Source organism: Antedon bifida, chromosome 10 (assembly GCF_963402885.1).
Source record: "Antedon bifida chromosome 10, ecAntBifi1.1, whole genome shotgun sequence".
Lineage (NCBI taxonomy): Eukaryota > Metazoa > Echinodermata > Crinoidea > Comatulida > Antedonidae > Antedon > Antedon bifida.
Window position 1 is genome coordinate 11,644,142 of NC_136235.1, and position 12,468 is coordinate 11,656,609.

Consider the following 12,468-nt stretch of genomic DNA (forward strand, 5'->3'; position numbering starts at 1 on the left):
GATGTAGTGTATTGTCCCCGCAAAACATGAAAAATAAAGATTAATAAAATCAGACTTTGAATATGCCATTTTATAGTTTTAACAAAGTTAATCACTTCCGTAGAAAAAAAAAACCAGAAAAAAATGATGTTTTCACTTATAAAATAACAAAATAAACAGAAAAATTCAACCAAAAAGCAATTGGCTGGCAGCCAATTTGACTATTTTTTGCTTTAAATTACACAAACCAACAGTGGTGTTGGTAGTCTATGAGTGAGATACCTACCTGTATAGACTCTACATATGCCATTATTCCCAATATGGACACCCCTCGAAAGGAAAATGGAATAGTCCAGGCGCCGTAGCGGGCCGTACAAACGTCTCTCACGCATGACATCGTCCTCATATTCCGAGATCCACGTGATCACGGCGAGGGGAGGCGGGAGGGATTGCTATACAGGTAGGTATCTCACTCATAGACTACCAACACCACTGTTGGTTTGTGTAGTCTATTTCGTGAGATCCCTACCTGTATAGACTCTACATATGCCAGAGTAGCACCGGCATCAGGAGGAGGGCGTGATTGTGACTAAAACCAAACTTACCCTACTTAGAAGGCCGACAAATCGCCGACGCTACGGTCGCCTGGGACGAGACAACGTCCTGAAGGTAGCACGATGAAAAAGTGGTCTGAGCTCTCCACCATGCCGCCGCTAAAATATCCGAAACGGGCACACCCCGAAATAACGCCCACGAAGCCACTGAGCCACGCACCTCGTGCATATGAGCTGGCGGCGGCAAGCGTGAAGATGCATACGCTGACTTGATGGCGGAAACGACCCAACGGGCTATCGTATCCTTAGAGGCGGGGCCATGGGGTTTTATTGTCGTCACAAACAGATGTGACGTTCCGTTTCGTAAATGTTGCGTGCGATTAACATATATTTGTATCGCACGCACTGGGCACCAAAGCCTGTCTTCTCGCACAGAGGAGTGCGAGGAAATTTTAGAAATAAAAATGGTTGGTGGAGAGTGATTCAGGGTTTGGGTCTTTGCTAAGAACCCTGCTCGGAAAGTGAGACGAACACCGTTGTTCTCAAACCGAATATGGCCAGGGTCTAAGGAAAGTGCGTGAATCTCACCCTTACGCTTACATGACGCTGCGGATACTAGAAACGCAGTCTTAATAGAAACATCGAGCAGAGATGCTGAACCAAGGGGTTCGTATGGCGGTTTTGTAAGGGCCTCAAGGACCGAGTTTAAGTCCCACCGGGGAAGCAAAGACCGCACGGGAGGTCGAACATTAAACATTCCTCTTATCAGCATCGATAGTTCTAAAGAGGAGGATACTGACGATCCGTCGGGAAACCTCGGTAATACTACCGCAATAGCTGACCGGTACCCCGCTATGGTTCTGACCTGGAGTCCCGACTCAAATAGGTCATGGAGAAACCGGGAGACTTCGCCTAGAGAGGCGGAATGAGGATCGATTTCATAACCGGCACACCATTGATAAAAACGCTTAAGGCGGCTGTTGTATAGTGTTCTTGTCGACTCCCGTCGAGACTGGGCTGCCAACAAGGCAGGCCCGTCTGGAATTCCTGCACTTCTGAGGCGATTCCTGACAAGGGCCAGGCAGTCAGCGTCAGGGATTGCAGGTTGTGAAGGCCCAGCCGGGCCCGGGATTGAACTAAGAGATCGGGCCGAATTGGCAGGGTCCTGGGCTGAGAATAAAGCAGACTCAGCATTGTGGGAAACCAAGTTTGGACCACCATGGAGCTACCAGGAGGATTTTGCATTGATGGCGGCGAATGTGAGATATGACCCGAGGGATGAGGGAAAGAGGCGGAAAGGCATACGCCCACATCCCGTTCCATGAGATCGACAGGGCGTCGGTGGCCCAGGCCGTGGCTTCTGGGTACCGGGAGCAAAAAATCGGAAGTTGAGCATTCCGGTTCGTTGCAAACAGGTCGATGAGAGGTCGTCCAAACGTGTTGAAGATCTGTTGGACGACGGCTGTCGATAACATCCACTCGGTCGGCGGAAGGACAGAGCCCTTGCGACGGGAGAGGGCATCGGCAATCGTGTTGAGTTTGCCGGGAATGTGAAATGCTTTTAGGTGGATCCCCTGCTGGTGGCACCAGTTTAGGAGCTGCCATGTGTAACAACACAGGGTTGGGGAGTGCGTCCCGCCCTGACGGTTGATGTAAGATACCACCGTGGCGCTGTCGGACAGCACCAAAACAGCCTCCCCGTGACATAAGTGGAGCAGGCTGTGTAGAGTATTTGAGACTGCAAGAAGTTCTAGGACATTTATGTGGAGGGCTGATTCCAACATGGTCCAGGTTCCCGCTACCTGCTCGGAGGGCGCATGACCGCCCCACCCAGAGAGGGAGGCGTCGACGGTGACTCGCACCGACGGAATAGGATCGGAGAAAGGTTTTCCCCCGTCCAACCCTCCTGGTTGAAGCCACCACTGAACGTGAGAAGCTACGAATGTATTTAGCGGGACCTGGGCCAGAATGTTTCTGGAGGAAGGGGAAAAATGATAAAGGAGGTGGAGTTGCATCGGACGCATGTGAAGTCGGCAGTCCGGAACTAAATCTACGAAACTCGCAAGGTATCCCAGAACTTTCAGCCACATCAGGGCTGGAGATGATGGTCGGGACAACAGGAGTTTTATCGCTGCCCGACAGGTCTCTATGCGAGCTTGTGATGGGAACGCCAGGGACCGAATGAGATCTAGACGGGCCCCAAGAAACAGTGGGGACTGAGACGGGGTGAGAACTGATTTTTGATAATTGATAATGAAACCTGCGGCTTCTGTGATCTTCAATACAAGGCCGACGTGGCTTACGAGGGCCTGTTTGGAATTTGCGAGAATTAGCCAATCGTCCAGGTACATGAAGATTCTTACCCCCATCGAGTGGAATACTGCCCCCAGTGCCTTGACTACCCGAGTGAAGACCCGTGGGGCAGTGGACAGACCAAACGGAAGGGCTCTGAACTGGTAAAGTTCCCCGTCCAGGAGAAACCGTAGCCAATGACGGTCCTCTGGGGAAATGGGAATGTGGAAATAGGCGTCTTTTAAGTCTAGAGATGCTGCCCAGTCCCTGGGACACAGGCCACGTAGGACCGTGACCAGCGTGTCCATTCTGAACCTTACCGGGATTATAAACTGATTTAAACTTCGGAGGTTGAGAATAGGACGCCAACCCCCCGATGCCTTTTCTGTGAGAAATAGTGTAGAAAGGTAGCCTTTTGTAAGGGATGTGAGAGGGACTCGTGAGATAGCTCCCTTCTGCATTAATTCTTTGACCCCATCGAATAAGGCCTTCTTCCTGATTGGGCAGGAAGGAATTTGAGTTGGCCTCTGTGGACCCATATGCGGAAGTGAGGTGAATTCTATCCTGTAACCCGCGTACAGGGTACTTACAACCCACGAGTCTACTCCCATGGACTCCCAGACCTGTGCGAACATCCCTAATCTTCCCCCCACCCGCTCGGTTACAGAAGAACCGAGCCCATCCCCAGGAATGTCACTTCTGGTTCCCACGGCGACCCCGACGCCGCCCTCCCCCACGGGAGGCATGTTGGGCCGGGTGGGAACTGGCCCGAAAGGGCCGGGGGGAGTAAGTAGGTCCCATGAGCTAGAGTGCGCCAAGGCCCACTCATCGGCGGTAATGAACTTCGCCGCAGGCCAGCGTATGCAAACCTCGCAGGTCGCAGATTGGCTGCATTTGCGGCAGCGCGGGCACGCCAAATGGCGGTCCAGCTTCGTGGACGGGCGGGGCCCGCCACACACGGAACAGGCTGCGGCTTTACGAGCAGACATGGCTACAAAACAAGTAAGGATACTGTTGGTAGAAGCTTCCTTCACAAGAATGCTAAACACAATAAATCCACAAAGGTATGCGTTGCTAGCCAGGTGTCCTTTGTTATTTTGTTCTTTTAATTAGTTTTCCTTCAAGGTTTCAAGGTCACACGTCCGCTTTCCATGGAAAGCGAAAGGAATATGAGGACGATGTCATGCGTGAGAGACGTTTGTACGGCCCGCTACGGCGCCTGGACTATTCCATTTTCCTTTCGAGGGGTGTCCATATTGGGAATAATGGCATATGTAGAGTCTATACAGGTAGGGATCTCACGAAATAGACTACAGTTTTTTCAGGAAAATAATTTTTTTCCCGATCCAATTTTTGATCAAAGATAATAAATATTATGTGACATTAAAATGGAATAATAAAAAAAAAATTGTTTTAATTATTCTTCTAGGGGGACAATACATCTTTAAGGAATAATCAAAATATAATAACTGCAGTAATAATTTCAACATGGGTCTCTCACAATTCTTCATAATGAAAAGTGGTTAAAAGATTATAATAATAAAGTACAGAAAAATAACATGTTACGCTGCTGTCAAATATTAAGTGCACTGACTATATTACTTACTTTTCCAGATCCTCAACAGTATCTATCTGGTTGAACAGCGATTCGGTCCAACCATCGTATACAGTCTCCAGTTCCTCAAGGGTCTTTTCTAGCCACTCAAAATCAACTTCAACTTTAGGAGGATTTGCAATAAGCGTCTGAATTGTTTCTGATAGTTCCATGGCCATAGCAAGATGTGTTTGAAAATCAGCTTCTTTATCCTTTAAAAGAAAAATATGTTTTGATAATTAATTAATTGATTATTGTACAGTCAACTCTGCCAATAGTGGACACCTTTGGGCTGGCCAAATATGTCTTGTTTTCTGGAAAGTCTGTATTTGGAATGCGTTTCAAATGGGAAAAATGAATTTTGGACATTTTGGAACTCAAGAAAAGAGAGAGAGAGAGAGAGTTTCCTGTATTGGAAGAGTTGATTGAAAAAAAATGCATGCACGATATTAAAAAAAGGTTGTAGGAAATAGAAAAAGTTAATCCAAATCTAGACCTAACTGTGTCTTGCCTAAGGACCGAAGCAATGCACAATACAAATATTACCTGCATAAGCACATCAGTTATTCCAAATACATCGAGTAATTGATACTGAAGCACTGTCATATTGATTTTACAAATAGCCTCTTCAACTTCACCAAGATCAGTCATACTATCTGGTGGCAACATAAAGGTCTCGTCAAAGCTTCCTTCTTCACAGAGAACAGTAAACGGATCTTCCATTGCGAGAAGCTCAATGAACTGTAAATTTAATATAAAATAGCTCTAAGGTACACAATTTCAGCATCTGTAGATGTCAACTAACATCTGTAGATGCCAATGATACCTCAATTAACATCCAACTACTGTTACCCACACCACTGTTTGTTTTTTTTTATATATATTTAGGAAAGTTGCCAAGGATAACCAAAGGGAATTCATTCACTATCCTTCTTAAAGGTGGCAATCACCGTTCATAAGACATATACACAAGATGCTCTACATAAACAAAGTCTTATTACAAGTCTTTGGGAGTGGAGTTGTAATTTGTCATTAGAAAAAATCCATATGACAGGACTTGGATTGGTAGCCAAGCATCATAACCACCAAGCCACAACTCAACTCCGTTGTTTTTCTAGTATTATTTTGTGTAACTTTTGTACCTCCTTGAAAGCATCTGGCACCCTTGTCTTAACACATAATTTTGTCTTTTAATAATAAATTAATTGTAATTGTAATTTGTATTTCTGGTCACTGTGTACATACCTTAGATGGTGAGATTGTCAAGCTAAGGAAAACATCAACAATTTCTGGAAGAACATCAGACAGTTCAAGGAAATCCCTGATCTCAGATTCGTCCTTAAAAAGTAACTCCAACTTTGGAAGATCAATTGTTCCTAAAATTGAATACAAATAAATTAACGTTATCAATAAAATCTGAAAAAAAAAACTACGGTAAACCTTAAACTGTGATTAATTCATTCTACGTTTCATCATTTATTTGTCAAGAAAAAATAAATACTCATACTAAAAATAATTTTTTAAAAACCTATGAAATAATTGTTTAACACATTACTTGTTGAGCTCAAATACAAAACAATTACATTACCATTGACTAATTTAAGAAGCTGATCATTTAGTGCACTATTAATAGACACAGCAAGACCAAGTTGTTTTTGGAGATCATTATACCACGATTCGTTAGCAAACATCATGCTTAACTGTTCCAGTGTCATTTCATAGCTAAAATGAATAACAATTATAATAATAATTTGTGAGAAATTAATAGAGTTTATACATTTCATAGAATAAAATTTTATACAACTTTTGATCATGAATGGCCATAATATGGATAAAAATAGCAGTAACATTTTATAATCCATAAATAATTTGGATTGGCTAATAGAATTTCCATAACTAAAGTGGTTTTCAAATTAAAATTGCTTCGAAGTTTAAATTAATCTTTTTTTTTTGTCTTGTGTGAGTTCATCTCACTTTTATTTCAATTCTATATTATGAATACATTGTATACAGGATACATAATATGTACATTTGTGACAGTAAGTTTTTTATATAGTAGATACTTACATATAAGATGCTTGAATTCAGTATTAACCATATTTTTTCATTTACAATTTTAGACACGATGTTAATTAAAATTTTAAATTAATCTAGTTAATGTAATTTCCATTTAAAACGCCTAGTTTTTTACCCTTTTTAATAGGAAGAATAAACACATCAACTTACTCCATAGTATTTCCCTCCATTTCTGCAAGCCAGAGATCGGTGACAGCGGTCAAATTTGCCAACGTTGTTTCGAGCCATTGTTCGTCCACCCTTATCTGAGGAGGATACATGGCTAATGTAGCGTACACGGCATTCACATGCTCCTGAAGTATTATCTGTTCCGTCAAGTTGAACGGTCGTGGTTCTATACTTTTGTTCGACAGAATCGATAACTGAAAATAAAATTAAAAGGTAAAATATATGTCAATATGAGAATACATGCGAAAATTGAATTCTGCATATGTTATTTGCTTTCATTGCATCAACATCAATCCCTTTGTGTACATGTGTAGGCCCGTTGTACAATGATAGGCATAATTGTTACACCAGAAGTAAGTCTGTAAAGAAAGTGTTCACAATGAATTTACATGGCTTAACTTGTTAAACCTAGGTTGTCACAAAATAGAAATGTCCAATTAACATACCTCGTGCATTATCTCATCAAGATTAATTAGTCCTGCTAATTCAGCTTTAATTAGGGAAGCGTTGATTGAGCACAAAGTCTCTTGAACCAATTCAACGTCGGTCTTAGACATATTAGACAGCGTAAAGTAATCATTAAATGTACCAGTCTCACAAAGGTACATAAATGGAAATGGAACTGAGAAAAACTCCATCATCTAATGCAATGAAAGACATTTTGGTTAGTTATACTGTTTGGCAGCTGTAGTTTTGCTATTTTATTATAATTATTCAGCTCTGTCTTCTTATCAAACTAGTTTGACAAAAAAAAGTGCCCAAATATGGTAGTGATGGTAGTAGTATGACATCATCATGTACATCCATATATGGTCACATCACATATTTTTGTCACATAAAGTTTGATAGTGTAGACAGACCTTTATCATTAATTCACATTTGACAACACAAAAATAATATTTATAAAACAAAAAATTGGAAATTTTTGTTAAAAAGAAGTATATAATATATAATACCTTTTCTTGATCATTTGTAAGACTTAGTATAAGATCGACGACCTCTGGTAGAATAAAACTGACTTGTATCAACTTTCGTGTTTCGGTTGCATTCAACAGAATTCCTTCAAACGTAGGTATACTTATTTCCAAACCTGTAATGTTGGATATCAATAGAAAACTGAAGAACGACACAAGTAATGCAAAGAGAGTTGGAATCCCGATCTTATGATCAGTAGTCCAATGTCCAACAAACTGCGCCACATGCCCTTACATTTAGATCGCTTTTTGGTGTTTTTTTTGTTGTTATTTTTGTTCATTGTGTTTTATATGTTTATGAGAGAATGAGGTATTACTCATAACCACAAGATAAATAAAAAAAAAATAGACAGAGCTTTACAACTTACCATATAAATGAGGAATGTATTTAATACTCAGTGACGATATATAGTCTTTAATTTGTACATTTCTTAGAAATTCATAATACCATTCCTGAAATGTGGTATCGTTGCCCATGTATGCCATAATCAATTCTCCAATGTCGGACATACTGAAATAAAAATGTATGCATCATCAATAAATAAACATAATTGCTCTAGCATGTTTTGAACGTTCATGTGTTTTTGTATGTATAATGTGATTGGTTGAGTTATAGTATCATAAAACAAAGCCATAGTGGATGTTCAAAGCAACAGGTCTTCTTGGATAAGGACTTGGAGGTCTAATGTACAGGCTTGTGTACACTTAAAGATATATTAATATATATATTTTTTGAAATTGTTTTGTTTAAATATGCTATTTTAATGTCACATAATAGTTATTTACTGTGACCAAAAATTGGGTAAAAAACCTGATAAAACTGTAATTTAAAGCAAAAAATAGTCAAATTGTTTATGTTGTCTTTTTATAAGTGAAATCATATTATATTTTTGTTTCTTTCTTATGGAAGTGAATAACTGCAAAAGGGCCTATTCAAAGTCTGATTATATATACATCTTTAAAAGACCTCAGAAAGAGTAGGGGTTTACCCCGGTGTCTTGGAGTATTTTAACCCCCATTGTTAATCACTAATGACCTTACCAATCACTTAACTGTTACAGAGATCCTGTGGTCCTATGTCCTAATGGTATGAAAGAGGAATAACTAATAATGAACTATAAAAGTACACTATGTAATTTTAAACTCACTCCATCATATCCATCATATCCATCGGATTAAAATCCATTTGCATGGAAAATACTGAAAGCAAATTCAAAAGATCTTCAACTGTAAGGTTATAACGTCCATCAAGTTCTTGAAATATTTCTGGAGCAGTTAGGACATTTCCAGCCAGTTTTTCAATGTTCTGAACAAATTCTTCAAATGAAACTCGCTCTTCATCATACGGTGGTGGCATTCCAAAGAATATGGTTCCAATCTGGTAAGAAAATGAATTAAATGAAATACTTTAATAAAAGTCACAGGAAGAATATTTATTTTCAACATAAAGACTTGTCTACACTATCAAACTTTATTTGAAAAAAAAGTGATGTGCCCATAATATTATGGACATGATGATGTCATATCACTACCTTATTTGGGCATACCACTACCATATTTGAGCACATTTTTTTTGTCAAACTAGTTTGATAGTGTAAACAGAGCTTATAGTAGTAATTTTTACAGATAAAATGTCTTACAAATTGACATACAGTATATCTTTATTGTTCAAAGGTTTGCATGGCAAATAAACACTAGTAAAGTTAGGCTTGCTGTACACCATGTGTTTCCAAAAGGAAATAAAGTATGGTTGATAATTTCTTGAAATTTGGTTGAATGCTGCGACCATTTTCTGAAAAGAGGTACTTATATGTCTTACATACCAATGATTCGATTTGTTCCATATTGATTTCTTTTTGAATTTCTAAAAACAAAGCTGTTATGTTCACGCTACAAATTGTGTCAAGATGCAAACTAAGATCAGCAGCCATTAGAGGGCCGACCAAGGTTTCAATAGCAGTGGTGTTGCACAGGAAAGAATCATACTGTAGACTCACAAGCTCCATTATTATCTTTAGAAAAAAAAATAAAGAAATTTTTTGTAAGCAATGACATAAAGTAAATTAAAATAGCAAGTAATTCATCATTCTTAAACACGTACAATGAAGGTCTGTTAATGCTAAGATGTTATAACACACCTTTGTATTCTTGCAATTTGATTGGTTAATTATGCATCACATGTCATTTGGAATTAGCCCTACCTAATAGAAAAGTGATATCTAATGGTGATAATTAACGCACTCTAATGCATGTTCATCTTTCTTTAAACATTTTGAGAATGTTTGCCACGCAACGTTGCCGAAATCAACTTGTTGTGCGCGCTGTCTATAACTGTTCTAATCCACGCCCCCAAAGTTGGAGCACTGCCCTTTTTAATAGCCTAACTTCCCGGCCTAGCATTCATCGATGATTTATGATGGATAGATTGAAAAAAAGTAGGTGTACAAAACAAATAAATGTTTTGTATTCGTGAGAATGTTTTATTCAATGACAAATTGATCTATTTATAACTCTTACCATACTCAGTTGACTTTGTGACAAACTACCGTTGCTGTGAAATCTTGATAGTTCTTCAAGAAGTCCAAAACTCCCGTCGATAAATTTCCGAAGTTCTGGTGAATCTGTTGCATATAAAAAATATGATGAACTGATTAATATTTAAATACTAATTTTGGTTGAAAAGACACGGGAAGAGAGATGAGGGTTTGGTAATAACATGATCAGATTGGGGAGTAATGGAGTTTCAAATGATAGCAATTGTGCTGGGAAGGTTTTAAGCTATCAATTTGAAAACTGCCATGGAATAGATGTGGGCTTGGTGTAATGTGATATCAAGATGAATGGAATTATACTGGGAAGGTTTTAAACTACTAAAGTAGTGGGGGAGAGGAGCCAGCTCTGGAGAGGGTATCTCTTTGTGACTATAGTTGTACTGGAAAGGTTTTAAACTACATTTGAAAAACTACTATGGGAGGAGTATAACATCAAAATGCCCAAAATGTGGGATTTGTTAATGGAGAGGGAAGGTGCCCACTCTGGGATGAGCATTTTCTCATAAAATACATACATATTTACCTTCATCAATACAGGTGGTACCACAGCCATGTATACAGCAAATCTGATCAGTACCACATTCTACATGGCTCTCACACAGGTAATCACATGTTGTTACTGTTTCAGCATCAAATTCAGGACAAACATTGAACACATTTTCTATAAAAAGAAAAAGATAATATTTGTTTTTTTTATATGTTAGTTAGTTTATATATTAGTTTAATTATTTTCTTTCCTATCCCTGTGTTTCTTAGAGGGCGTGGGGATGTATAGTGTGAACAGTCTTATAATAGAAATCTGTAGGCGATTGAAATTCTTGATGATGATGACATCATTAGACTATACTTAATTTTTCAGAGGGGGTCTGTTCTGCAGTCATGTTTCCAGTGATGATAATCTCTTAGAAGATTTGGGATCATTAAGGATTCAGACATCAATCTGTTAATCTTTGGATTAGAATATTAAAGCCTTTAAGAGGGGGTATGTTCTGCAGTCATGTTTCCAGTGATGACAATGTCTTCGGAGATTTGGGATCATTGAGGATTCAGACATCATTCTGTTAATCTTTGGATTAGAATATTTAAGTATTTCGGAAGTGTGTTTTGCAATCATGTCCAGTGATGCATGCTGTCGTCAACAGAAGTAATAAATGAAATAAATATTAATATATCTATAAATATTAATAAATATGTACCTTTCACAGCATCATGGATGTCGTTTAAGCTGACTATTACGGCATTAATAAGGTGAATCAACTCCTGATCCACCTGGTAAAAGGTACTGTTGAGCCAACTTGATATGGTTCCATTTAATCTACATAGAAAAAAGAATATACAGTACTGTACTGTAAGTATAATAACGTACATTTTTTTTTATTAAGTGCAATTTACATAGATAATCTAATGTATAGAAATATATCAAATTAAGGCCAATACCAACTAATAAGCAATTAACAATCTAGGTAGCAAACTATTGACTATAATACACTTACATGTTACCCGATGAAAGACCATCTTTTGGCATAAGCATATCAAACAACATCTCAATATCTCCACTTTGATAAGCCTGTATGACATAAAAGAGTGCAAAGACTTCTTGTGGAAGTTCATCTACTTTACTTAGAACATTTTCAAATATCAATCGCAAACCTAAATCATCCTTTGAATAATTTTTTGATAATTTTATGATCTGAAAAAAAATTTAATGTTAAAATTAGTAAGGCCCCACTTGGAAAAATGATATGACTTTAAGATCATTTATACATTATTGGATTTTGTATATCCAAGATAATAGGAAGAATTTGAACTGTAGCCGGGTGAGCAACACAAGGACATATCGCTTGTCATTGGTCAATTTGAACCTTGGGTTATCTCTAGTGAGAACCAAGCTTTAATGGACGTCTATGATACTGGAAAAAATTAGCCTACAGTAACCAGTAGCTACAATAAATGTACCATATTATTAGAGTAGTAGAAATACACAATGAAAGATGGGAATGGGAAACTTTATAATGTTACCTGCTCTATGAGTTCCATAATATCTTCGTGTTTGTTTGGTTCATCAAAGATCATTGTAAAATTAATAGAACAAATCTCCATGAGGAATTCGTGTTCATCAACGCTCGGTTCAAACGTTATGAAATCTGATATGTCTATTTCATTTTGGCAGATCATATGTGCGACCATCCAAATATCTGTATGATTGGCGGTATCACGGAACAGAGCCATTATCTGTTGAACAAGAAAAAAAAAAAAAGTATGTATGGTACAATACTTAA

The 12,468-nt window shown here is 38.6% G+C and overlaps 1 protein-coding gene across 1 annotated transcript in view; it reads right to left on the reverse strand.

Annotated features, from left to right (window-relative positions):
• Positions 1 to 12,025, reverse strand: part of LOC144853463 (uncharacterized) — a 58,329-nt gene extending 46,304 nt beyond the window's left edge. The window contains exons 1-15 of the mRNA XM_078711160.1: positions 11,954 to 12,025; positions 11,683 to 11,879; positions 11,386 to 11,504; positions 10,713 to 10,850; positions 10,155 to 10,258; positions 9,461 to 9,649; positions 8,786 to 9,015; positions 8,006 to 8,148; positions 7,620 to 7,753; positions 7,110 to 7,304; positions 6,646 to 6,857; positions 6,008 to 6,141; positions 5,665 to 5,795; positions 4,966 to 5,160; positions 4,432 to 4,631 (exon numbers count right to left, since the gene is read on the reverse strand). Coding sequence (XP_078567286.1) covers positions 4,432 to 4,631; positions 4,966 to 5,160; positions 5,665 to 5,795; positions 6,008 to 6,141; positions 6,646 to 6,857; positions 7,110 to 7,304; positions 7,620 to 7,753; positions 8,006 to 8,148; positions 8,786 to 9,015; positions 9,461 to 9,649; positions 10,155 to 10,258; positions 10,713 to 10,850; positions 11,386 to 11,504; positions 11,683 to 11,879; positions 11,954 to 12,025 — 2,393 coding nt within the window. The remainder of the gene's footprint in view (positions 1 to 4,431; positions 4,632 to 4,965; positions 5,161 to 5,664; positions 5,796 to 6,007; positions 6,142 to 6,645; positions 6,858 to 7,109; positions 7,305 to 7,619; positions 7,754 to 8,005; positions 8,149 to 8,785; positions 9,016 to 9,460; positions 9,650 to 10,154; positions 10,259 to 10,712; positions 10,851 to 11,385; positions 11,505 to 11,682; positions 11,880 to 11,953) is intronic.
• Positions 12,026 to 12,468: the final 443 nt, after the last annotated feature.